Consider the following 23,807-nt stretch of genomic DNA (forward strand, 5'->3'; position numbering starts at 1 on the left):
ACAGACCGCTTATTAGCATGGTCCGAAACGCCGCCTCGATGCAGTCACTCCGTAGCAACCTCCCAGACCGCAGCGTCCAACAAGCAGCCGACTCCGCCCAGCCTACCGTTCACGAGGAAGATGAGCAGCTAGGTCAAGACTACCTGCCGCCCATGGTGTCGTGGCAGAGACCCATATTCGAGCCTTTCGATGAACAGGCACGACAAGGAGTCAGCTCGCAGCAGGCTTCGCAGGACGCACGCGATGTGTTTCAGCTGCCCCAGTCGCGGTATTCTACGAATATCACACGGAATGCTGTGCATGATCTACAGGAGCAGTTGCACCATCTCGAGCGGATGGCTCCGATGATGCAGCAGAAACGATTGCAGGAGAGACAAGAAGCGCAAGCAAGACGTCAAGAAAGGGAAGAAGCGCGAGAAAGACAGCAACAATGCCAGGCACGACAGGCTTCCAGCTCACAGCTTCCTCAAGCGGATGATTCTATGAGTGCCGCCCACGACAACTATATCATGGATATGATGATGCGCGAGCAGCAGAACAAGAAACGACTGCTCATGGCAAGGCAGGGGCAGGCCAATGTGATGCACCACAACAATGTCTCTAGAAGCAACCTCAACCAGGAGCCTGCGCAGATGGAAAACATCAACAGCTTCATTGAGGCTATGGATCGTGCACTCCAGGATGCCAAGATTCATGCACCGCGCTTCAGACAGGCCACACGAGAGAACGCGGCGGCGTATACAAAGCCCTTTTGCGATTTCTTGACTGATAATCCAACCGTGTTCCATGCCGTGGACGCTTTGAAGAAGCAACTCAAAGACGCAGGTTTTACCGAGATTTCCGAGAGGGACACTTGGAAGATTGAGTGTTCGGGCAAGTAAGTAGAAGCAATTTTCTCGAGGCATGATCTGGCCTCAGTTTCTCACACTGGCTCTTATGAGCTAGGGCGGCAAGCTCAAAACAGACAGAGATGAGTTCCAATCCAGTATCTGAGAAGCTCGCTGACCGCAGTCATTATTTTAGGTACTTTGTCGAGCGCAACGGCTCTTCGATGATCGCCTTTGTGGTCGGTGCCAACTATCAGCCTGGAAATGGTGCCGCGATTCTCGCTGGACACGTCGATGCTCTCACAGCTAAGCTCAAGCCTGTCAGTCAAGTGCCTAACAAGGCAGGCTACCTTCAGCTCGGAGTGGCACCGTACGCAGGTGGCTTGGGCAGAACGTGGTGGGATCGTGATTTGGGCATTGGCGGCCGAGTACACATCAAGGAGGGCGGAAAGATTGTGACCAAGCTGGTGAAGCTGGACTGGCCAATTGCCAAGATTCCATCGCTTGCCGAACACTTTGGCGCCCCTGCAGCGGAGCCATTTATCAACCCCAACAAGGAGACGCGCATGGTACCAATCATTGGCCTGGACACTGCTGATGAGCGGGCCACTGCTCCTCTGGCGCCTGCAGATCCCTTCGCACGACCATCACTCCTATGCAGTGGCAGCCCCGTCAACAGCTTCGTTCAGACCCAGCCACCTGCATTGGTCAAGGCCATTGGAAATGCTCTTGGTCTTAACAGCGCCGAGACCCATAACATTGTCAACTGGGAGCTAGAGCTCTTTGATGTGCAGCCAGCCACGGTAATCGGGCTCAACAAGGAGCTGATATCAGCCGGCCGCATAGATGACAAGCTATGCTCATGGGCGGCGCTGCAAGCTCTGATTGAGAGTCAAGCGTCCGACACCGAACACAGCTCTTTGATCAAGGTGGTTGGTCTCTTCGATGACGAGGAAATTGGTTCTCTACTACGACAAGGCGCCAAGGGCAACTTCCTTCCTATCACCCTTGAGCGTGCCGTTGGCGCTCTGTGCGGTCATACCCCAGGCTCAGACGTGATGGGCAGAACTTATGCCAATTCCTTCATGGTCTCCTCCGACGTCTCACATGCGGTCAATCCAAACTTCACCGAGGTCTATCTGGCTAACCACGCCCCCCATCTTAATGTCGGTATTGCAATTGCAGCCGACTCCAATGGCCACATGACAACAGACTCTGTTTCGACCACCATTCTCAAGCGCTGTGCAGATATGGTTGGCGCGCAGCTCCAGGTTTTCCAAATCAGGAACGATAGCCGCTCAGGCGGCACGGTCGGTCCTATGCTCTCTTCTGCACTTGGCATTCGTGCCATTGATGCTGGTCTTCCGCAGCTGAGCATGCACTCGATTAGAGCAACGACAGGAGCACTCGACCCGGGTCTTGGTGTTTTGATGTTTGCTGGATTCCTCAACGGATTCGAGGCGGTAGACAAGGAGTTGCAAGAGTAATAATAGTATAGAGAATGAAGCCTGTCCAGGCCGGAGATTATAAGTAGCAATTTATGATGAATGTATCACTAAATACGAATTAGCTACCACTTTATGAAAATTTCCGAGTGCCGTTCCCAACGAGGAGCGTCAACATTGTACTTTGGCGGCACATCCTCGATAAGTTTATAAGATCCAACACATTCAACGTCAACTTCGATGTGTCCAAACAGCCCCCCCCCCCAATATTTCTCCCAATCGTAATTCTACACTTATGATGCAAAAGGGAAGATGGAGGGGGTTTGGACAGAAGATTAGGGACTTTTAGAGAGAGAGAGAGGTAGTTTCGATCCCCCTCCTCGCCTCACGGGCCTTTTTGGTGGTGAAATTTCAATTCCATCAAGGTATGTATATATCAGGTAGCTCTCAAGAAAGAAAATCTCAATCTACATTAATACGTCCCGTGCATAATGGCAATTCGACCTCCATCGATGACTTGGATATTTCCATTCACGTACGCGCCTGCTGCCGAGGCGAGATAGAGGACTGTACCTGCCATGTCGGCCGGTGAACCTAGAAAGGAGGAAAGAAGCATTAGTGAAAGAAAGATATGTATGTAACGTGTGTACTGTACTGTACTCTGTCTCGAGAGAAAAGTAGAATATGTATAGGGGAAGGGGGAAGGGAAGAAAAAAAATACACACCAACTCTCTGCGCAGGAATAAAACTCTTCGCAAACGCCCCTTCCACACAAGGATCCTCCTTCAGCGGAGTTCCCCCCTTCGCAATCAACTCCGCCGCCAAATCCGAAGGAAACAACCCCGGCGCCAGAGCATTCACTCGAATGGAATACGGCACCAACGCACCCGCCAACCCCTTCACCAAATGTGTCGTAGCAGCCTTGGTCACGGGATACGCCCCAACAGCTTGAGGATTTCGCAAATAGCCCGCAATACTACTCGTGACGAGAATTTGACTTTGGCGACCCGCGCAATTCCCTCGCAAATTCCCCGCGTGCAGAAGCGGGAGAAATGCAAAAGCGGTAAATGCTACTGAAGTGGAATTTGTGGCGAAACTGTCATTCCAGACTTCGGGGCCTTGTGAGAATGCTTTTTGGACGAATTCGGAAATGGGGACTTGCGCTGGGTTGGCGATCGAGGGCGAGTAGACTCCGCTGTTGCAGATGAGGAGGTTGATGAAGCCTGCTTCGGACTGGATTTGGGAGGAGATGGATTGGAGACTTTGTGGGTTGGTTACGTCTCCGACGATGGGGATGACGTTTCCGCGAGATCCGGCTTCGAGGACGGCTGCTGAGAGCTTTTCTTTGCGGCGCCCGATGATGTAGACTTTGGAGGCGCCGTTGTGAGCGAAGGCTTTGGTCATCATGAGACCGATTCCGGTCTGTGGTTTCGGTCAGCTAGCCAGCCAGTACGGAAGTTTTGAGAGCAGCTTTTTGGGGGGAGAATCCGTTACTCACGCCTCCTCCGGTAATCACTACGACCATTCCCTCCACGCTGAAGAGTTTGCTGGGGTCTGTAGTGTAGGGATCCATTTTGTGGTCTTTTTGTCTTGGGGGAGGTCTCAGTTGCGAGTGAGGTTGATGTACCACTGTAGAAGTTAAAAATAGGTGACGTTCGAGCGGGCGAAAGAGTCGAGTTGTCATGGATGGCCAGTCACCTAAGATCGAGCTATTTAAGCATACCTATACCTGAGTTAATTACATGGACCTTCCACTGCCTGCGGGACTGGGTGAGTTTCGGTCAGTATGACATGTTGTGCTGTTTTCGGGTTCCACTACGCATCCACATATATGTAGCTAGATAAGAATATGAAGCGAGATCTTGTGAATCTTGGCGACTTTCGACCTAGAGACGGGTATTAAGTGACTGCTACTATCTACAGACCGGTCGAGTTGATCAATCATGTGTTCATTCACTCGTAATCTGACTTACTCATCCAGCTAATATTACTAAGCCGGATACGCAGCACTATCCCAATCAGCGTCGACAGCGCAAATGAAATCAAAAGCTTCAAGGTGAACATGATTGTCGAGATTACGAGCTAAAGAAGCACACTCCAAGCACTAAAGCAATCACTGAAGTCATTCTTCCGAGACAGCGATCCCACAATCTCCATCCTCAATCGCAATCTTCATCTGCTCGAGATCGGCACCTCTCTGTTTCAGGACGAAGGCGACAGTCTCCGAGAACGTCTCTCCATTATCGACAAACCAATCCCCGAGCCCCCGCACATGCACTTCGACTTGCGACTTGAGAGGACAATTATCGCGCAAGTACAGGATCTGCTCAGGATCGAGCTTCAGCATGTCTTCGACGACATAATAGTGCGAGATGTCATCGCCCCAGCCCTCTGCGCCGGGCTCATGCCAGCGAGACGGCGCGAGCCGTGATTGGTATCGCGAAGAGCCAATCTGGGAATTGTGGTACCAGGTGTCTGGCATCAACGGCGGAGGAGCAGGAGGGTAGTTGAGATGAATGTTGAACAACAGCTGTTGGTTGCTGTCGGGAAAGCGCTTGGAGAACTTTTGTCTGATTTTGCCGTTGGAGGGACACACGTTGTTGGCGATCACGTCGCGGAGGATGAGATGCACGTCGAGCATCTCGGCGAGCTCCGCAGTCGTCCAATTGTGCAAGAGAGCAGCTCGGAGTCGCACGACCTCGGGCAGACTGCGGCACGTTCGGACATGCGCAGATGTGTGGAAGGCTTTATCGAAGAGCCACAGACGGTATATGGCACGCCTCAAGTTGTATTTCTCCTGACTGTTTAACACGCGGCGATTGGCGTAGTCTGTCTTCCACTTTTTGAATATATAGATCTCTTCATAGCGCTGAGCCACACGTCCCGCTTTGACGATCTGGCGAAGAAAGGCCTCGGAGATGGGTACGTTGCGCTGGACGTGCGCTGGTTGAGATGCGTTCTGAGTCAACAGCTGGACAATGTCTTGAACGGGGCCCAGCTCGGCATTGGCAGCTTCTTGCAAGATGAGGAGCTTTTTGGAGGAGTGGTAGGCGCTGTGGAATCGATGACAAGTCGAGGCGAGCGAAATGGCGGATGATATGCTGGGTAGAGAGAGAAAGATGGTGGATAGCAACTCGTTCGGCAGAGAGTCGAAATGCATCGTTGCAAATGGTCGACAATAAGCAACTTGGGTGCAATCAGATGAGCGTCGGCGCTGATGCTAGGGTACTTTTGTCTCGTAGTGCAGGATGTTGGTAGCTTGATTACAGTGTTCTGGGATACCAGACGACTTCAAGGAGCTCGTCTGGCGCGGTGAGGGTATGAGTTAGGAGACGATGACCCCAAACTCAATGGGGCTATGGAAAGAGGATAGCAAGCATCCAGAGGCGACATTCTCGAGCATTGATGCCGGCCCACGAAGGGCACTCGGGCTGATGGTCTGCATGTTGGATGATGTGAAGAGAAGAAGAAGAAGAAGGAGAAGAGAAGGAGAGATTGCAGAGGGAACGAGAAAGTGGTTTCGTCAATAGCTCACAAGCATCCACTAGCGTAGAGCACGAGCCAGGGGAACTCACCCCGGCTCCACGCCCCTCATTATCATCATCCGTCTTCTGGAGACTGGAATTAGGAGGTAGTTCTACCGTCGGGGTCCTCGGGGAGATATAATTCACTTCCGCCTCGGTCTCCTTTCAGCTGCTTTGTTTACTTTCTACATCTGCTATGGACACAGGGCACTACAACTGCAGAGACTACTACATCTCACCACACTTTGCCCCGACAACCATCGCCACCACCATCGCCCCCCGCTCGCCTCTCCTTTTTCGCCATGAGAGCTTCGACGAATTGGAGCGACGCTCACGCAGTCCATTGAAAGCCAGCAGGTTTCCCTTTCTGAGGTTGCCTCGGGAGATAAGAGAACATATATACAGATATCTGCTGCCACGCACAATTGAGCACTCGAAGCCCAATCCATTGGCCCAGCATGCCCGCAACTTCTCTGCCGTCAAGAAGCGCTTCACTCGTGGAATGATGGTTCCGCAGAGCGACACAGGGTATTCCAGGGCAGCGCACATAGTCTGGCAAAAGGGCAATATCCGCCTGCTGTCCGTGTGTCGACAAATACATGATGAATGTGCAGGTATGCTGTATGGGGACAACACATTTCTTCTCTTCATCACATATCTCAGTGTCTCGTTCCGCTTCAACTGGCTGCTGCTCTCTGGAATGACTCCGCAAAGAAAGTATGACTTTTTGGAACTCTTGCCTGCGAGGTATATGAAACTCGTCAAACGTGTCGTCGTCAATCTCGACCACGTCGACTCGTACACGGGCATGATCAAGTACAACGTGAGCGGCAAAGGTTTGACCCATGGACTACGAAAACAAGTCCAACGCCTCGTCAATGGATTGAGTCCTCAACTTTTACCTGCACCTGAGATGAAGTCCGAGAACGAGGCGGAACGGGCAGAAGTTCACCACCAGCAAGACAGGCGACTCGCCAAAGTCGCCATCCGGGTCGTGAATGGAAATGCCGTTCTGGACCAAGTCAAGAGCGACATCATCAGAAAGCGCGAAGGCAGCATACGGGTCAATGAAGATCTCGAGGAGATGCTCGAGCCCTTTGGCGAGTTGCGAGGAGTGCGCGAGGTTGACATATCAGGCGCCGTGACAGACGTTTTTGCGCAAAATCTGCGCGCGAGTATGATGGACACCACGAAGAAGACAGATGCGACAGTGAAGATTGCGCGCAGCATGCACGACTTGGGCCTACACCCTTCGCTCGATCCCAGGTCGGAAGTGCATATGATGAATGAACATGAGATATGATGAAGCGACTACATTATGCTTGACGACCTAGAGAATGAATGAATCCATGAAACACTGCACGGTAACACATCTTGCTGTTCAAAACAATTCACCACATTGTGGCGCACCAAATAATTTCTTTTTTCAGATTATACTCTTTCAAGGCATTGGATGGCACAACTGCCAAAGAGCAATGTGTCTAGACCGTCACCATATCGTCTTGGCGTACGACATGAAGGTTGGCACGACGTGCTCTCACGCTTCGTGAACTCTATCAGCCTCGCGGGAGCACACTTTCACTGGCCAACCCAGCCATGTCGAATCAGATACCAGCTTCTTGTTTGGTCCCCCCAAGCTACAGCGACACTTGGCTCCAATGGCGCTATTCTTCACTCCGAGGAGCGGGAAGAGCTGTGTGATGAGTATTTATGATGATGACCGCGCCCGATCCAAGGCAGCCAGACCGGTAGGAGACTTCTTCTCGCATTGATCCTCCATACCTCCCCAATGGAGCAGTTGAAGCCCATCATCTCGAAAAACTACAAATCATTGACAGATGAAGAAATTGAGGACTTCTTCAAGGACTTGGATCGCAACAACGATGGGTACGTCAATTTCGAAGAGCTCGACAAGAAACTGCATGAAGTACATGAAGAGATCGCACCACAGCTGCAAAAACATCACATTCTGCACCCGGCGCGACGCGATGCTGAGAAGAGCATCGGCGACAATGGAGATGGGCTGCATGCGTTTTTATGCCAGCTCATGCCAGAGTGCGGCGCGAAGTTGAGCAAAGAAGACTTTATACGGCACGTCCAGACCTGGAACATTCCGAGCCAGAAGCAGAGCGACTCGAAAGAGGCCGATAGAGAGGCGCAGGAAGAGGAAAAGAAGCTTCCCTATCGAAGACGACTTCGCGCTTACTTGGCTGTTCATGGGCCGAACATCATCTTCATCGCCTTTGTCGTGGCGTGGATGGTCGCATTTGGACTCTGGCAGATGATCATCTACATTCAGAACCAGCCCGCACGACGAGCTCTGGGATGGGGCGTGATACTGGCGAAAGCCAGCGCTGGTGTGATCTATCCGACCTTCGTCTTAATGCTTCTATCGATGAGCAGGCACCTGTCCACATTCCTGCGGCGTAGCTGGCTGATCAGCAGAGTCATCAACTGGGACCTCAGCCAAAAGTTCCACATCATCATGTCCATTGCCGGTCTATTCTTTGCCACGCTCCATGCCATCGGTCATCTCACCGGTTCTTTTCTGTACGGCTCTCGACCCGCACAACAGGATGATCTGGCAGCATACCTGGGGCCTGAGGCCACACCCAAGCGATACGTAGACTTTGTACGTACACTTCCGGGATGGAGCGGGCTCGTGTCCCTGGGCTTATTCTGGCTGATCAGTCTGATGAGTATGCCTGTGGTGCGAAAATGGAACTATGAAGTATTTCAGCTTGCACATCTGCTCATGTTTCCCTTGATTGGCCTTCTCTGTGCCCACGGAACTGCTGCTCTCCTGCAGGCACCCATGCTCGGCTACTTTCTGGCCTTCCCGGCGCTGCTGGTCATATTTGAGCGTGCCCGAAGATTCATTCGGGGTTTCTTGAGCATGCCGGCGACACTCAAAGTACTCGACGACGATGCAGTCTCTGTGACTATCAGGACAAAGGATGGGACCAACTGGTCGTACAACGCTGGCCAATATCTCCTGCTGCAAGTCCCTCAAATCAGCGTCTTTCAATGGCATCCATTCACAATCTCTGCATGCCGCGGCAACGAAATGCAGGTTCACATCAAAGTAGAAGGCGATTGGACCGAAGGGCTACGAGAACTGGGCTTGAAGCAGGAGGACATCAAGGTGGGTATTGACGGGCCTTTTGGTGCCCCAGCTCAGCGATTCTACGACTACGACTACTCGATCATCGTCGGTGGCGGTATCGGCATCACTCCCTTCTCTGCCATCCTGACGGATCTCGAGGAGAATTACAAGGACAGTAGAGATCCATGGCAATCGCGACGTAGCTCGCGCTCTGCATCGAGAGGGCTCTCGTCAAGGCGTGCCTCTCGTCACTACTCGCGCTCTCGCCGCTCGTCACAAGCTTCCACACCCGTCATTGAAGGCGAAAACGGCCTTGAGGCCAAGACGAACACCGAGAAGGCTCCCACAGACGACCCGACTGCTTTCGAGAGTACTCAGTCGGGTACTACACGACCTCGCTGCAACAATCCCGAACGTCGCGTCGACTTCCACTGGACCGTCCGCGAAAAGAACAATCTCCTCTGGTTCTCCGACCTGCTCAATCGAGCAATTGTAGGCGCCGGCCCCCTGCGAGAGCAAAGCAAACTCGACCTCAACATCCACACCCACATCACCGCTAAGCGGAAAAACATTTCCACCCACGTCTTTCGATACATTCTCGATGGCTACCGCACCAAAGCCGCGCCCTACTCGGCTTTGACGGGCTTGAAGCAGAGAAGTCACTTTGGACGACCGGATTTTGAAAAGATTCTCAATGAACATTTTCAAAATCTCGTCGAAGATGGTCTCACGGAGAAGAAAGTTGGTGTTTTTGTAAGTTTTCTTTCCCCGCCATCAAATCAATCCATCCATCCATCCCCCCATGCATACCTAGTGTTGCACATCCATCCCATTTCTAACATAGATTTTTTTTTCAAAACAGTACTGTGGCGCTCCCGTCGTGGGCGAAATCCTCTCGGATCAATGCCATCAGCTCACGGCACAGGCACGCGATATGGGACTCAAGATTCGCTATGATTTCTTGATGGAGGTGTTTGGCTAAGAAATTCGAGTCTTTTTTGTTTTCTTCTTTTTTTTCTTCACTAAAGTTTTTGCGAAGCGAGGAGTTAAAGTTCAGCGGGAGGAGTAGTGGGGGAAATGGACATTTGATACCAAAAAACATTCTATTTGAAACTTTTTTGTCTTATTTTATTTCTTAATACTGTAGGAAGAAAATAGGGTTAGATTGTAGGGTTAGGTTCGAAAATTTTAATGCCAATGTACTACTTTCTTTTTTTTTAAAAAAAAGTAAAGAAAAAAAAAGAAAGAAAATCAGTAGGATGCTAGTTCCTACATTATGCATCAGGTAGGTAGGTAGGTAAGTACACAGCGCAATACCTCAGCTGTATACATATATTTCTTTCTCCATCTCCACCTCTAATGCTAATTTGTTCAAACCAAACAAAACACTTCTCTCTCTCGAGAGTCCGTCCGTCCAGTCCAGTCAGGTAGTGAGTGAGTAAGTGCCCTCCACCCCCACACCACCTATTACAACCACCCTCCCATCCCATCCCCCATCCCCCATTCCAAAAATTTTCACCCCTCCTTCACAGCCCCATCGGCCTCAACATGCGTCACACTCTTCTTCCTAGCACTCTCATCGGCGACTTCCGTAATACTCACATTTCTCCCCGATTTCTGCAAAGCATCGACTTCCAAAAAACTGACTTCGGGGCGGAATTTGGTGCTGAGCCAGGCTTTGTCGACTCGACTGTACAGCTCGTCGACTTGTTCGAGGGAGAGGCCTTTGGTTTCGTAGATGAAGAACCAGACGAATGCGATGCAGACGAAGCAGAAACTGGGTGTTTTGGGGTTAGTTTTTGGTATACGCAGATGGGATTGGGATTGGTTTGGGGGAGTTTTTTTTTAGGGGGGGGGCCTGCTTACCTGCCCCAGATGAAGAAGACTTTGGATTGGAGATTTGCGTGTTCTTCGTTGACCATGTATGGTGTCGAATACGCCTGGACGCGCGAGATTAGAAATTTTGTTTTTTTTTCCCTGTCACGAATGGTGAAGTTGACGGAAGTAAGTAATAACTTAGGTACTTACAATTGCAAAGTTGAGTAACCTGCAAAGCGAATAATAGGTTCCAAAGGTTAGCAAATCGTTCTTTTTTCTTTTTCGAAATATCAACTCATGCAAGGGGATTTTCATACCAATTCGTCGCAGTAGTCATAGACAAACACTTTGCTCGGACATTCAATGAGTACAATTCACCTGTAACGACCCACGCCACCGGTCCCCACGAACAGGCGAAGAAGAAGATGTCTAAAAAACCCCCCTTTTCGTCAGCATCGCGTCAATCAGGTAAAAGAAGAAGAAGAAGAAGAAGAAGAAACACCCCGGTTCTCTTTTCTTCTCCTTCTTCTTTTTCCTTTTGGCAAAGGAGAGTGGCAATCATGATCAAAAAAACATACAAATACAAACAAAAGCAATCGCAGCACGCTGTGCAGCAATATTATCCGCCGAAGCCGCCGTCCCCGTAATGGCGACAATAAATTGCGCAGTGCACATTCCAATGGCTCCGAACAAGAGTAAACCGCGACGGCCCATTTTCTCGACGAGATAGAGACCGGGGAGAGTGGAGACGACGTTGACGACGTTGGTGATGACTTGAATGGTGAATCCACCAGCTTCGAATCCGGCGTTTTCGAAGTATTGCGTTCCGTAGTAGAACTATATATTGAATTTGTTGTCAGTCAGTCAGTCGGTCAGTCAGTATGCTGGAGGCGGGAGAGGGGAGAAAAAAATGGAAACAATTGGAAGGTAGGGGGGGGGGGGGGGGGAGGGAGGGAGAATGAATGATGGAAAAAAAAATATTCGCATACGATGAAATTGACACCGCTGAGTTGTTGGAGTCCTTGCAATGCACATCCTGTCGCGAGACGTTTGCCGATGGAGCCTTTGAAGCAGTCAATGTAGGAAGCTTTGCCCAGGCTCAACTCATACGTGTGGTTGGCCTGAATCTCAGCGAGTTCCTCGATGAGGGCGGGGTGGTCTCCGGGTAGTCGTCGCAGCTTGGAAAGCGAAGCAACGGCTTTGTCGTGTTTATCCTGTTTGATTAAGAAACGTGGTGTCTCTGGCAAGAAAATCATTCCGGTGACGACGATGATGCTCCATGCAAACTGCACCGCGATGGGGATGCGGTAGCTTCCCGAGTCGTTGCGATCCTTGGTGGAGTAGTTTACAATGGCGGCGAGGAAGAGACCCTGAAGGGGGTGTGTGTCAGTTTGACACGAGACGATGCCAAAGACGTGTTCATTTCACTCACGATGGTGATTGCCCATTGGTAAGCACCAACGATGGTACCTCTGATCCACGCTGGAGCAGTTTCCGATTGATATAGAGGAACCATGGCAGATAAGAGACCGACGCCAAAACCTGCAAAGAATCGTCCCGCAATGAGTAGTGGTTGATCGGTGGAGATGGTCTGAAGGATTACGCCCAAGTTGAAGACGATTCCAGCAGAGAACATCAGACCGAGTCGACGTCCGATCAGATCTGCCACAGGTGCAGCTGTCAGAGCTCCAAAGAAGGTACCAGCCGAGAGGATAGAGACGATCAACGAGTCCTGAGAAGACGTGATGCCCTCATTGTCACCGGTGCGGAATTCTTCGATCCAGTAAGGCATCGCCAAGATGCCTGAGATGGTGCCCGTCTATCATCATACAAACATACAAAATCAGTCTCAGGTGATCGTTCAAGATGGATGCCATGGGGCTCAACGAACATCATAACCGAAAAGCACTGCGAATGGAAGAAATCAACATCAGTCACATTGTCTCGAAAGCAGGATTCATGATTCGATATCTCCCACTCACCTCCACCAAAGGCCACAAAAAGACCAATCACAATAGCAGGCCATGTTTTACCAGGCACGTCCGCCGGCTTGTTGATGCCAAGACCCATGATGATGGTGTTTTGATCTCGACAACAAGGAGGTTGATCGTTGGGGATGAAAAAGGGGAAAAAAGGAAAAAAGAAAAAAACACGAGATCAATCGTGTGAGATGAAAGGGGAAGACGAAGATGGGCTCACGGCAAGGTGTGCCCTATTAACCACAGTTTTTTACACGTCCGAACTACATGTACCTGCAAATTTCTTTCACGGGCCTAGGAGCTAAGGAGGTGCACAGAAGTTCAAAGTGCCACGTGAGGCCTCTAAGGTGTGCCGAAGCTAGGAGAGATCCCTGCATGCTCGTGCCATATCTCCAGATTCTGCATGGTGTCGCAGCCCACCATCTCCAGGTGGAAGACCGACTACTGGCTTGGCTGCTTTTGTCCATGCGGAGTACACGCTTGGAATCGGCTCCAGCGTCCAGGGGGGATGATGATGATGATGATGATTATTGTTATTGTGCACCTGCAGCACCGCCCGTCAGCCATACAGTGAGTGAGTGACTTACAAGTTACAACTTGGCCCAAGATGCTCGGGTGAGCGCTGCCAAGAGAGAGCTGGGAAGGGTAAGGTCCTCCGTTGCTTCTGGGCATACAGCAGGACTGAAGAAGACTCTTGGTGCCGGTCGCAGTCTTGTGAAAATTGTGAAGTTTCTGTGGCAATAGTCGGGTTGGAGAGCGGGGATGGCGCTGTGGTCGAGTCGGGTCATCTTGAAGCCATCTTCCGTAGTAGTGCCATCGTAGTCACACTGCAAAAGCCGGGGTGGCGCCAAGTGGATAAACCTCTCCGTGGTGGGCTGGTGGCTGGGCAATGTTGGCATCGTTTGATCGGAGAGGCAGAGCAAGGGACACATTTGCACAGGAGGAGGAGGTACATGTATTACGAGGCCGCATCACGTATCACGTCAGTCCAAGGGCCGATCCTGACGAGCACCGCGACTGTAGGAGGATCGATCACCTGCCATCGACGTCTGTTGCATGCGCGGGGTCAACAGAACGACTCTCGCAAGACTTTTTATTACCTACCGCACGGCGAATGGGCTATATTAGTCCTCGGACGGCAGAGTGTGACACATGGCGAGTACCAAACGATTGGGATGAACACGATCCCCTAAAATGTTTCACAGACCAATGCGCAAACACCCTGGGACTGGGGCAGAGCCCGACAGTTGCCTCGAAATGCCGGAAACAACGATGCGCGAGCGTCGCATTGGTTTGTCGTCGGATTATGCCTCACACCGGACGGACACCTCAAGTCTTTCACAAGGACTTCCCTGAGTGACTGCCGAACCGATTCTGAAAGACCCGGATGCTACCCTAATGGAGACGGACTGCCTGCAACTGTGGACTACTGCCGGTGTTAGTATCATCTCGAGACAGAAACGCAGATCCAGCCCCGAGCAGAAGAAGCTTGAAAAGAAGAAGACTCACATCAGGATCTCAAACTCGTCCCACTTGCTCAGCGCTTGGTCGGATCGGCGATACGGTGTCAAGAGATCGCCAACCAATGCTCGCGCGCGTCGCCCTTCCGTCAGACGAAGCATCGGCGTGGATGTCGCGAACGAGGAGTCAAAAACAAGCAGGTTCCGAGAACCGTCCTGGAGTCTCTCGATGCCGATGATGGTCATGGAATGCCCAAAGCGCTGAAAGTAGATTGGGGGCAGCTGGGTGATGTGAGATGTGCCGACTTTCTCTGCAGTGTCCATGCCGCTCATGTAAAAGGCCTCAATATAGTCCAGAAGGGCTTCCACCCCCGACTTCTCGTGCTCGTCCTCTCCATCCTTGAATGTGAGAGCGTCGACTTTGACGCCGATTTGTGTGAAGAAGGCCAACGCTTCCGTAGTGCCAATCCACTTCCGAGTGTTGAGGATGCCCCCCGTCTGAACTTTGTCATACGCACAGATCCCATTTTTCCACGCGTCCTCGATGATGCTCTGCATCTCAATGACATGCGGCATGCTCTGAGGTCCCTCTCGGTCCACATGCTGGATGTAGGTCAGAACGACCTGACTCGACCAGAAGCCACAGAAATTGCCGTCGCATTCAATCTTGTAAATGTGCTTCGTGCTGGGATGGCAGAGGTATGTTGCCGCTGTATTCGCCTCAAGCGCGCAAAGATCTGCAATGGCTCGCGGAAGGCCGCACGTCTCATTGGGCACAGAGCGATGCGTGTACAGCTTTCCATCACTGCCAATACGTTGCGTGAATTGAGCTTCGGCGCCGTAGATGAGGGCTTTGCGCACTCCGGAAGGCATGCTCTTCTCGTAAGCATGTGGACCAAGCTCACGCTTCCCAAGGCGTCCAGGATTCTGCGGTGCCTGTAGTGCTCTGAGATTGGAGCGAGTGAGCGCCGTTGAGGTGCCCGAGAAGTAGCTCAACAAGCTACTCGCAGTTGATCGTCGCTCATCTTTGGCCTGAGAAATGGAGGAGCGATGAGCCGAAGAGGATTCCTTCCCCCTCTCCTTGATCTTAGACCGCTGTTTTTCAAGTCTAGCTTTGCACTGCTCGGATAGCTCGCGGCCTATTGATGTGCGCAGTGGTGGTGGCGGACTGGCTGAGGGACTCACACTTCTCCGTGGTGGCAATGGCGGAGCCAGCTCTCCGTTGTCCATCTCGGAGAGATCGGCAGCAGCATGGAAGTCCAGGTGTTCATCGATAGCTGATAGCTGAATGTACTCTCCGCACCCTCGCCGGGTACACTTGGTCCAGAGATCATCCGGCATCGACTGACTGCTGAGCGATGCATGGGTTCCGTGGGCAGACGTGGACGCCTCGCCCCGTTGAGGGACGAACGGCGAGTCTTCAGTATGGAACTCTTCGATGTGCAGCTGGATGATGTACTCGTCGCCCTGGATGGAGTTGCAGAAAGGGCAGCGCACGTGAGTCATGTTGTTGGTGTTGTTGCTGTCGTGCTGTTCGATGCTCGGAGATGCAAATGCGCATGGTGTTGTTGTTGGTGTTGGTGTTGTTGTTTGTGTCAAGATGTACTGTTTGCTGTCATGAAAAATGAGGTGCTCAAGCGGTCAGTCGTCAGTCGTCAGTCGTCAATCGTCAATCGTCAGTCGTCCGTCCGCAGTCGTCAGGTGTCCGAGAAGTCCATTAGGCTGCCGTGAATCGCCACGGAGGCCGCGTCGCTCTATTCTTGTTCGCCAACCCACCCAGTCTCGTGGGAGAGAGCACCAATAAACAGGTAGAACTACTGCCCGCACCGCCCCGTCCACCCGGGCCCCGGCTCTAATTCCCCCTTTGCCCCTGTCGCGGTGGTGAAGGAGGTAAGGGAGGGAGGACTACGTAGGTTGTTGCCTCAGGCCAAGTCAGTCGTCAGGGCTTCTCAGATCCATGGCGATGGCGGGGCTCGGCGCGAGCGAGAGATGTTGTCATTTTTCATGTTGACTCTCAAAACTACTTCTCTTACAAAATGGCGATCAACGTTGACCAACCACCACTCCTCCTCATCCCCCTCCCCCTCCACGACCAACATGGCGACGGTGATCCTCGGTGCGCAGTGGGGTGACGAAGGCAAAGGAAAAATCGTCGACGTGATTGCACAGAATGGCATACAGCTGTGCTGCAGAGCCCAGGGCGGCCACAATGCCGGACACACCATTGTGAAGGGGGGCAAGAAGTTTGACGTGCACATTCTGCGTGAGTGCATTACTTGTGCCAGGGGCTACGCGATCACAAACTGACACTGCTGTAGCTTCGGGAGTCTTGACCGACGGCTGTGTCAACCTCGTGGGCACGGGCTGCGTGGTCTACGTGCCAAACTTTTTCAAGGAAATCGAGCAGCTTGAAAAGGAGGGAATAGACACCAAGGACCGCATCCTCGTTAGCGACCGATGCCATGTAGACCTCGACCTCCACACCCGAGTCGACGGCTTGGAAGAGGTTGAGCTCGGCAAGGCAAACATTGGCACGACCGGTAAGGGCATTGGCCCAACCTACTCCACCAAGGCTACTCGCAGTGGCATTCACATGGCCGAGGTCTTTAACAAGGAGACTTTCGATTTCAAAGTCAGACATCTCTACAATGGATACAAGAAGCGATATGGCGATCTGCTGCAGTATGACCCAGAGGAAGAGATCACAAGATTTGACAAATACCGCGAGCAGCTCAAGCCTTACGTGGTGGATCAGGTGCCGTTGATCGAGTCTGCTGTCAAGGGCAATGTCAAGATGCTCGTGGAGGGCAGCCAAGCCGCAATGCTGGATATCGACAACGGCACCTACCCATTCGTCACGTCGTCCAACACCGGCCTCGGCGGTGTGATGACTGGACTACATCTGAGTCCTCGCAAGATTGACGAAGTCATTGGTGTTGTCAAAGCATACACTACCCGCGTGGGGTCAGGACCGTTCCCAACGGAGCTTCAGAACGAGATTGGCGACAAGCTCGTGGACATTGGCAAGGAGTATGGTGTCACTACTGGCAGACGCCGACGCTGCGGTTGGTTGGACCTGGTGGTCGTCAAGTTCTCTCATGCCATCAATTGGTACGACGCGATCAACCTGACCAAGCTGGATATTCTAGACGACTTTGACGAGATCAAGGTGGCTACGGAATACCATCACAGCGGCGTCAAGCTCAACTCTTTCCCGGCGGACCTGACCATTCTCGAGAACATCGAAATCACATATGTGACCTTCCCGGGATGGAAGAGCAACACGGTTGGTATCAAGGATTGGAACAAGCTTCCCGAGAACGCCCGCAAGTATGTGGAGTTTATCGAGGAGTTTTCAGGCATCCGCGTCAAGTACATTGGCACCGGACCTGGTAACGAGAACATGATTGTGCGGTAGTAGTGTGTGTGTGAGTGGGTCTGTGGGTGCTACGGCACTGTCACATGATTGACACCAAATGAGATACAGAACACGACAACTCACGTTGGAACACGACGAAAGCCTTGGGAGAGGCGAGAATATAGCTATTCGACACTCCACGAAAATTCACTTTTTCAACTGCAATACTCCTCGTCCGTCTCTCTATTCGTGCTCGAGTGCTGAAAAGATCATGGCCTCAAGTGAAGAACAAGCCGGACATCGCTCACTTTTTCCATGTCAGTGTGTGTGTGCCGAGAGCTGATCAGCCTCATCTACTGACGAATGATGCGGAATTCGCGCCTCTTCTCTGCTTTCAACATGTTCCCCCATCCAGAGCATGGCGCATGATGTGTCACAAGAGCTGTAGGTATGGTTTGGGAGGTAAAGGTACCTTCAATTAGGTATCCCCTCTACTCCTCCTTAGCACCTCCACGGCCAGCCTTCTCCGCAGCCTCAATGCTCTTCTTATCCGTCTTGATCTCACCAGCACCCTGGTTCAAAGCACCCATCATGCCCGCAGCCGCCTTCCATGGCCTCTTCAGATCGCCCGAAGCGGGCTGACCCAACAGATGTACCTTGACCAGGTTTCCCTCGAATGCGCCCTTCAGTGGGATGATGGATTGAATCAGAAGAGGGTTGGTGTACTTGAAGTACAAGTGCATCACGGCCATCATGCCCAGACCCATGAGCTGCGACTTGAACAGTCCCTTGAGTTGTTGCTGGTCGTAGGCGTGGACGGTCGTCGTCACGGCTTTGGGCTCTTCGGTGCTGCCCATGGGGGCGGGCTCGACGTATTTGAGGACGGTCATGTCTGCGGCCAATCACGCCAATGGTCAGTTTATGCGCTCGCCTTGTTTTTTTTTTTTCTTTTTTCTTTTTTCTTTTTTTCTTTTTCTCCCCATCTCTCCTAGCTCTTCCATACACGTCGCGTACAAGGGCGGGCTGTGGTAAGCACAAGTGAAAGACATGCACGTACCTTTCTTCTTGTCAATCTGCATCTTGGTGTACATGTAGACGGCGAAGATGATGATGTTGCTGACAATGTAGAGTCCGCGCACGCCCATGAGGACTTGAGGGTCTTCAAAGGGAATTTTCTTCGACGCTTGCATCATCACGAGGATGATGACGAGGTTGGTGCTGTTGTCTCCATATCAGTTCAGTGTTCCATGATGGGATTTCGCGAAGCGCAACGAGTGTCGCGTGCGGCGGCGGCGGGGGTGGGAGACGGACATTTGCGGGTTCATGGTGGCGGCGGTATTGAGTTGTCGAGCGCGGCGTGCGAGGAGGTGGGTGGTGGTAGCGGAAGGGAGGTCAGGTGGTTCTCGCAAGATGGAGAAAGAGTCGAGAGAGTGGGCAGTGGGAGTGTATTAAAAATGGTTGGAGCTCGTCCAAGAGGAGAAGGACGGCTACCGCCTAGGCTGTCCACAAAACCACGTTGCTGCTTCCAACGGACGCGGAGGGTCGGAGGGTCTTCTTGTGCAATCTACCTCTGGCTTTGGCCAATAAGATTCACTTCACGCTAGTCCATGACCTCCGAGCTGCCCGCCTATAACCACCCAGTTGCCAGTGTTGCCAGTAGGTACTGGCTTACCTTTTCTGCCTTGAATGAGCAATCGCTGACCTTCCATCGACAACACTGCCCGGTCATCCTGACCTAAACCAAAGGAGCAACGTCAGACTCATCGCTTTGGAAACCGCTAGCAAGTATAAGGTGCAGCGCGACTCTCTCACATGTTCACGTTCGCGCCATGGACGTATCTTCTTGATATTGCGGCTTCTTGATCCAGCCCATGGACGCAAGCGGAACCACACCTCAATGCTATAGTACAATCTCTCAGTGAGCCAAGAGCCTGGACGCTCTTATACCATACCAGGGATTTTCTAGATATTCTCGCTTTTAGGTCGAGAAGTAACACATCTTCGAGAGCGGGTCGGACCAGTTTCTCATAACATGTACTTGGAGACTTTTCCTCGTCTACCTACAGGACATACATGAGTTTTTGGATATTGCCTTTGCGCAGCGCTGGAAAGCCGATACGAATTTGCTTGATACACTTGGTCATTTGACCACCTTCTAGAGCCTGGTCTTCAGGGGAGAAATGGAACTGGATGGAACGACTCCTCCTATACCTAGTGGAAGACTGCCCAGTGCGATATGACCAATTCTGGTCGCGAAATCTACTTCTACAGAGACTCTAAGAGCTGGGTACAGTTGATCTCATGTCTGTCTCCTGTTCCTCGAGCGTCTTCCTATATTCAATCCTGCTTGCTCTTCGAGTGTATAGTCAATTGCACACCCGGGTGTTTTGGCGAGTATTTCGTTTTCAGGAGTGTACTTCTAGATGTGTATAGTTCATAGAAGCTATCCTAGGTATGTCCCACTCTGCTCCAGATAGCAGTTCTCAGCCTCACATGCTCAACCTGCCTACCTTTCACGTACCGCGCTGTAGAGCCCCGTGTCCCATCTCCACTGTAGGGATGTTGTTCGAGAGAAGTGCTCCGCAATTATGGTGTAACCGCAGATATGGTGCAACGGCGTTTGTTCCTAGGTTGTTGGTACAGAGCTTCCAACTCTTGAGATATCTTACCTCTCCTAGGACAATCAGGTACCTACCTACTCAACCTACGAAAGATTCCCGAGTCATTTTCGGCCCTATATCTGCAGGACAAGCCGTACTGCGACAGAAGTCTACCGGTAGAAATAGCAGGCCCTCGTGCGGACCGAATGATACTGCAGGGTGGTGCAATAGCGCATGTGCTGCCGGGAGACAGTTTGCAACACCGCCAACCGCTCTCAACAAAGTGACGATCGTCTACTGAATAAGGCCTCAGCGACCATGCCAAGTCCTCTCATGGCAAGCTTATACATACCGCTGCTTGCCCAATGCTCGCTAAGGCACGCAAGACATTCGAAGCATGTGACAAGACTCGAGCCGTATCCATAATAATGACGATGGCGGCACAGGCAGAGTTTCGGCTTCCTCGAAAGAGATTGATGCCGAGCCTCAACCAGGGACAGCCTCGTGACGCGAGCGAATGAGCGTCTTTGGTCTTTGACAACTTCACCTTGCGTCTGAGCGTCTCCATCCTTTTCATCCACTTTTTTTTTCCTCATCCAGGGATCCATTCACAAGTGTGGGCTGTGGGCGGGCATCGCGGGGGCGGCTTTTCTCCAAAGGTGGCACAGGCCACAGAGCCATGTGCGGCAGACCCTAGGACCTACATCGGTGTGGGCGATATGGGGATTCAGGATGCACGGCGACGACTGATAGTGCCCATTCATGCTATTGCTGTGGATAGTCTGACGTAGCGGCATCTCCTGCTCTCCACCCAACTGCCCTCCATGGCTAGGAGATAGCTACTTCTGAGGGTGAGAGGGTGAGACGGAACCATACCGGACCTCTCTAGCGACCACCGCGCCGTCTGTGAATGCCTGTCCATGTGCTCTCGCTGCTCTGTGTGCGACGAGTCAAAGTGGAGCCTCAGTAGTCACCATGGTTGATGGGGTGGAAAGGCCTGCTGGAGTTACATTTCAGGGCACTTTCAAAAGAAAGCCCTTTTCCCCCTTCTGTGCTAAACCATCTTTCTCCGCAACCCACTACCTTGTCTCCTCGCTCTCCCCTCATCATTCTGATCATCGGTGCTGCGCATCATCGTCCGAATGATTGCGGTCTCGATCTAATCACACAAAACACTACCACGCCTCTGGTAGGCATCTCTCGACAGTATGGGTGTCCTCGCCGCACGGTCTAGCGAGACCCAGCATGGTATACCTACCTACATGGGCCTGAGCGGGCGTACCCTCTCGCTCATGGTCTCTGTTGTGGCCACGAACGGCTTTCTGCTCTTCGGCTACGACCAAGGAGTCATGTCCGGCATCATATCAGCAACACAGTTTGCGGACACGATTCCCGAAGTCCGGGACAACTCGACGTGGCAGGGCTTCGTCACTGCCATTTATGAGATTGGCTGTCTATTCGGTGCCATGTTCCAACTGGCCTATGGTGACAAAATTGGACGTCGACGAGCCATCATCCTCGGCGGTGTCATCATGATCCTGGGAGTTGTCATCCAGATTACCGCGTTCAAGGGCCATAGCGCGACAGCTCAATTCATTATTGGCAGAACCGTTACTGGAATTGGAAATGGAATCAACACGTCCACGATTCCCACGTATCAAGCTGAATGCTCACGTACTACGAACCGCGGACTGCTCATCTGTATCGAAGGTGGTATCATCGCATTTGGCACTGTCATTGCCTACTGGATCGATTTCGGTTGTTCCTTCGGATCAGCAGACGTAAGTGTTGGGACCCCAATTCATCAGGAGACATCCACGACAAGGAGCGACTGTGCTTTATGGCTTATGTACTGACGTGTGCGTGTGTAGCTCGTATGGCGCTTCCCCATCGCCTTCCAAGTCATCTTCGGACTTTTCCTCTCCATTATGATGATCTGGCTCCCGGAATCACCTCGATGGCTTCTGACTCGAGACCGCCACGAAGAAGCGACGACCGTTCTCGCTGCTCTTTCAGGCAAGCACCGTGATGACGACGAAGTCAAGCTCCAAGCCGGTATCATTATGGACAGTATTCGAGCATCTGGCCATGCCGGCGGTAACACTCCTTACCGAGCACTCTTCAGTGGGGGCAAGACTCAGCACTTCCGAAGAATGCTACTCGGATCATCAAGTCAGCTATTCCAACAGATCGGGGGTTGTAATGCCGTCATATACTATTTACCAATTCTGATGGAGTCGAGCGTTGGTATGTCCAGACAAATGAGTCTGATCATTTCTGGCGTCAACATGATCGTCTATGCCATCTTCGCCACGACATCTTGGTTCATTATTGAAAAGGTCGGTCGTCGCAAGCTCTTCTTGTGGGGCACAGTGGGACAAAGCGCTGCAATGCTGTTGTCGATGGCTTGTTTGATTCCTGGAACCGTCTCTGCAGCGAAGGGAGCCGTGGTCGGATTCTTCCTCTTCATCGCGGTCTTTGGTGCAACTTGGCTGCCGCTCCCATGGTTGTACCCTGCGGAGGTCAACCCTATCAAGACGAGAGCGAAGGCCAATGCCGTGTCGACTTGCACGAACTGGGTGAGCAACAAAAGAGAAAAACACATTTGCCATTGCAAGGCGTATAACTAACGCGATGCCAGCTCTTCAACTTCCTCATCGTAATGATCACTCCTGTCATGATCGCCAACAGTAAGTCCCACTTCCCCATCTTCTCCACCCAAGACGACGCCGCTAACGCCCGTCGTCCCACAGTTTCCTGGGGCACATACCTCGTCTTCGGCGCCATCAACGCTGCCTTCCTGCCCATCATCTACTTCTTCTATGTTGAAACGGCAGGCCGTTCATTGGAAGAAATTGATCTCATCTTCGCCAAAGGCTTCCACGAGAAGATCTCTTACGTCCGAGCAAGCAAAGAACTTCCCTTCCTGACGGATGCCGAGCTGGACGAGAAGTCAAGAGAGTATGGTGCGCAGAGCAGTGATGATGATGAGTCTGGGAAGCTTGAAGATGCTGCTGAGAAAGAGGCGAGTGCAGGTCTGAGGGAGGATTGATCGGTCGATCGATCGATCGATCAATACAACGCCAAACAAGTAATCAAGCTTGCTGCCTGGTTTGAGTATGTGGCTTTGGTATGAGTTGATTGATTGCATGATAGATAGGAGGGCGGCGGCGTACGTCTTTACGAGCGCGAGGGAGGCCTTCTTCTCTTTTGAGACGCGGTTATGCGTACGCGCTTCCGCAATAGACGCATAGATGTGAATGATGAATCAATGAAACCTTCTTCCTCTGGATGATGTTGACTCAAGAAACCCGTGAAGGAGTGCAGATGAGTGACTGCATGTCGCAATCAGTGTTACCGCTGTGACCAATCACTAGAACAAACATTGTAGATGATCCTGTTCGCACCAGCAGTCTTTCGCGCTGGTATTACGACGCCGATCCATTGTGGGACAATACTATTCCTCTACGATCGATGGACACTATCGCCATCTGGGCCTCCTCCTAAGCTCACCGCCGATGGACGCAAAAGGGGCCGATAGCGAGATTCTGACTACGACAAACGATGATGCCGGCGTTTGGCACATATCAAGACAAACCCAACCCATTCCCGCCCCACAACCCATTGCCCAGGCACAGAATGGATCCAGTTTGCCGAACTGCAGACAGTAGTCGAAGATCTGACCTGATC

The 23,807-nt window shown here is 51.9% G+C and overlaps 11 protein-coding genes across 11 annotated transcripts; 5 read left to right on the forward strand and 6 right to left on the reverse strand.

Annotated features, from left to right (window-relative positions):
* Positions 1–662: 662 nt before the first annotated feature.
* On the forward strand, positions 663–2,314 carry SEPMUDRAFT_45699 (vacuolar aspartyl aminopeptidase Lap4; the record flags this gene model as incomplete). The annotated part of the gene is made up of 2 exons (XM_016908975.1): positions 663–877; positions 1,024–2,314. The coding sequence occupies 2 exons, from the start codon at positions 663–665 to the stop codon at positions 2,312–2,314; spliced, it is 1,506 nt and encodes a 501-aa protein (XP_016760120.1).
* Positions 2,315–2,675: 361 nt separating this feature from the next.
* SEPMUDRAFT_87428 (NAD(P)-binding protein) lies at positions 2,676–3,947 on the reverse strand. The gene is made up of 3 exons (XM_016910443.1): positions 3,771–3,947; positions 2,998–3,694; positions 2,676–2,866 (listed from the first exon to the last, which is right to left on the reverse strand). Exons 1-3 carry the CDS (start codon positions 3,843–3,845, stop codon positions 2,745–2,747), a joined length of 894 nt encoding a protein of 297 aa, XP_016760121.1. The 5' UTR covers positions 3,846–3,947; the 3' UTR covers positions 2,676–2,744.
* Positions 3,948–4,199: 252 nt separating this feature from the next.
* Positions 4,200–5,716, reverse strand: SEPMUDRAFT_149808 (uncharacterized protein). The gene has a single exon (XM_016905781.1). The coding sequence runs from the start codon at positions 5,430–5,432 to the stop codon at positions 4,395–4,397; it is 1,038 nt and encodes a 345-aa protein (XP_016760122.1). The 5' UTR covers positions 5,433–5,716; the 3' UTR covers positions 4,200–4,394.
* Positions 5,717–6,163: 447 nt separating this feature from the next.
* SEPMUDRAFT_9225 (uncharacterized protein) lies at positions 6,164–6,682 on the forward strand (the record flags this gene model as incomplete). The annotated part of the gene is made up of 1 exon (XM_016910582.1): positions 6,164–6,682. A coding segment is annotated over one exon (519 nt), but the record flags the coding sequence as incomplete, so codon positions are not given.
* Positions 6,683–7,585: 903 nt separating this feature from the next.
* SEPMUDRAFT_156881 (FAD_binding_8-domain-containing protein) lies at positions 7,586–10,080 on the forward strand (the record flags this gene model as incomplete). Its single annotated transcript, XM_016907701.1, has 2 exons — positions 7,586–9,655; positions 9,765–10,080. 2 exons carry the CDS (start codon positions 7,586–7,588, stop codon positions 9,882–9,884), a joined length of 2,190 nt encoding a protein of 729 aa, XP_016760124.1. The 3' UTR covers positions 9,885–10,080.
* Positions 10,081–10,417: 337 nt separating this feature from the next.
* Positions 10,418–12,790, reverse strand: SEPMUDRAFT_133944 (high affinity glucose transporter RGT2; the record flags this gene model as incomplete). Its single annotated transcript, XM_016902599.1, has 9 exons — positions 10,418–10,679; positions 10,769–10,842; positions 10,931–10,949; positions 11,038–11,149; positions 11,299–11,557; positions 11,710–12,090; positions 12,153–12,539; positions 12,612–12,628; positions 12,703–12,790. 9 exons carry the CDS (start codon positions 12,788–12,790, stop codon positions 10,418–10,420), a joined length of 1,599 nt encoding a protein of 532 aa, XP_016760125.1.
* A 499-nt stretch (positions 12,791–13,289) lies between these two features.
* SEPMUDRAFT_117957 (uncharacterized protein) lies at positions 13,290–13,598 on the reverse strand (the record flags this gene model as incomplete). The annotated part of the gene is made up of 1 exon (XM_016901388.1): positions 13,290–13,598. The coding sequence occupies one exon, from the start codon at positions 13,596–13,598 to the stop codon at positions 13,290–13,292; it is 309 nt and encodes a 102-aa protein (XP_016760126.1).
* A 260-nt stretch (positions 13,599–13,858) lies between these two features.
* On the reverse strand, positions 13,859–15,720 carry SEPMUDRAFT_149809 (uncharacterized protein). Its single transcript, XM_016905782.1, has 2 exons — positions 14,209–15,720; positions 13,859–14,125 (listed from the first exon to the last, which is right to left on the reverse strand). Exons 1-2 carry the CDS (start codon positions 15,663–15,665, stop codon positions 14,095–14,097), a joined length of 1,488 nt encoding a protein of 495 aa, XP_016760127.1. The 5' UTR covers positions 15,666–15,720; the 3' UTR covers positions 13,859–14,094.
* Positions 15,721–16,206: 486 nt separating this feature from the next.
* On the forward strand, positions 16,207–18,971 carry SEPMUDRAFT_126363 (Adenylosuccinate synthetase). The gene is made up of 4 exons (XM_016902060.1): positions 16,207–16,422; positions 16,478–18,409; positions 18,575–18,735; positions 18,829–18,971. Exons 1-2 carry the CDS (start codon positions 16,257–16,259, stop codon positions 17,575–17,577), a joined length of 1,266 nt encoding a protein of 421 aa, XP_016760128.1. The 5' UTR covers positions 16,207–16,256; the 3' UTR covers positions 17,578–18,409; positions 18,575–18,735; positions 18,829–18,971.
* Positions 18,009–18,710, reverse strand: SEPMUDRAFT_46076 (inorganic phosphate transport PHO88; the record flags this gene model as incomplete). The annotated part of the gene is made up of 2 exons (XM_016908984.1): positions 18,009–18,409; positions 18,575–18,710. The coding sequence occupies 2 exons, from the start codon at positions 18,708–18,710 to the stop codon at positions 18,009–18,011; spliced, it is 537 nt and encodes a 178-aa protein (XP_016760129.1).
* Positions 18,972–20,824: 1,853 nt separating the features above from the next.
* Positions 20,825–23,405, forward strand: SEPMUDRAFT_149810 (general substrate transporter). Its single transcript, XM_016905783.1, has 4 exons — positions 20,825–21,898; positions 21,989–22,696; positions 22,759–22,807; positions 22,871–23,405. Exons 1-4 carry the CDS (start codon positions 21,326–21,328, stop codon positions 23,167–23,169), a joined length of 1,629 nt encoding a protein of 542 aa, XP_016760130.1. The 5' UTR covers positions 20,825–21,325; the 3' UTR covers positions 23,170–23,405.
* The last annotated feature ends 402 nt before the right edge of the window (positions 23,406–23,807 follow it).

The sequence above is a fragment of the Sphaerulina musiva genome, assembly GCF_000320565.1.
Source record: "Sphaerulina musiva SO2202 unplaced genomic scaffold SEPMUscaffold_6, whole genome shotgun sequence".
In the NCBI taxonomy this organism is placed as follows: Eukaryota; Fungi; Ascomycota; class Dothideomycetes; order Mycosphaerellales; family Mycosphaerellaceae; genus Sphaerulina; species Sphaerulina musiva.

Excerpts from the sequence above, each read along its gene's own strand:
- SEPMUDRAFT_87428 (XM_016910443.1), bottom strand. The coding sequence starts at position 3,845 with ATGGATCCCTACACTACAGACCCCAGCAAACTCTTCAGCGTGGAGGGA. Across the intron at positions 3,695-3,770 it reads TAGTGATTACCGGAGGAGGC|ACCGGAATCGGTCTCATGAT; the intron begins GTGAGTAACGGA and ends CCGAAACCACAG. Across the intron at positions 2,867-2,997 it reads TATTCCTGCGCAGAGAGTTG|GTTCACCGGCCGACATGGCA; the intron begins GTGTGTATTTTT and ends CCTCCTTTCTAG.
- SEPMUDRAFT_149808 (XM_016905781.1), bottom strand. The coding sequence starts at position 5,432 with ATGCATTTCGACTCTCTGCCGAACGAGTTGCTATCCACCATCTTTCTC.
- SEPMUDRAFT_149809 (XM_016905782.1), bottom strand. The coding sequence starts at position 15,665 with ATGACTCACGTGCGCTGCCCTTTCTGCAACTCCATCCAGGGCGACGAG. Across the intron at positions 14,126-14,208 it reads GACGAGTTTGAGATCCTGAT|TCCACAGTTGCAGGCAGTCC; the intron begins GTGAGTCTTCTT and ends CACCGGCAGTAG.
- SEPMUDRAFT_126363 (XM_016902060.1), top strand. The coding sequence starts at position 16,257 with ATGGCGACGGTGATCCTCGGTGCGCAGTGGGGTGACGAAGGCAAAGGA. Across the intron at positions 16,423-16,477 it reads GTTTGACGTGCACATTCTGC|CTTCGGGAGTCTTGACCGAC; the intron begins GTGAGTGCATTA and ends ACACTGCTGTAG.
- SEPMUDRAFT_149810 (XM_016905783.1), top strand. The coding sequence starts at position 21,326 with ATGGGTGTCCTCGCCGCACGGTCTAGCGAGACCCAGCATGGTATACCT. Across the intron at positions 21,899-21,988 it reads GTTCCTTCGGATCAGCAGAC|CTCGTATGGCGCTTCCCCAT; the intron begins GTAAGTGTTGGG and ends GTGCGTGTGTAG. Across the intron at positions 22,808-22,870 it reads TCCTGTCATGATCGCCAACA|TTTCCTGGGGCACATACCTC; the intron begins GTAAGTCCCACT and ends GTCGTCCCACAG.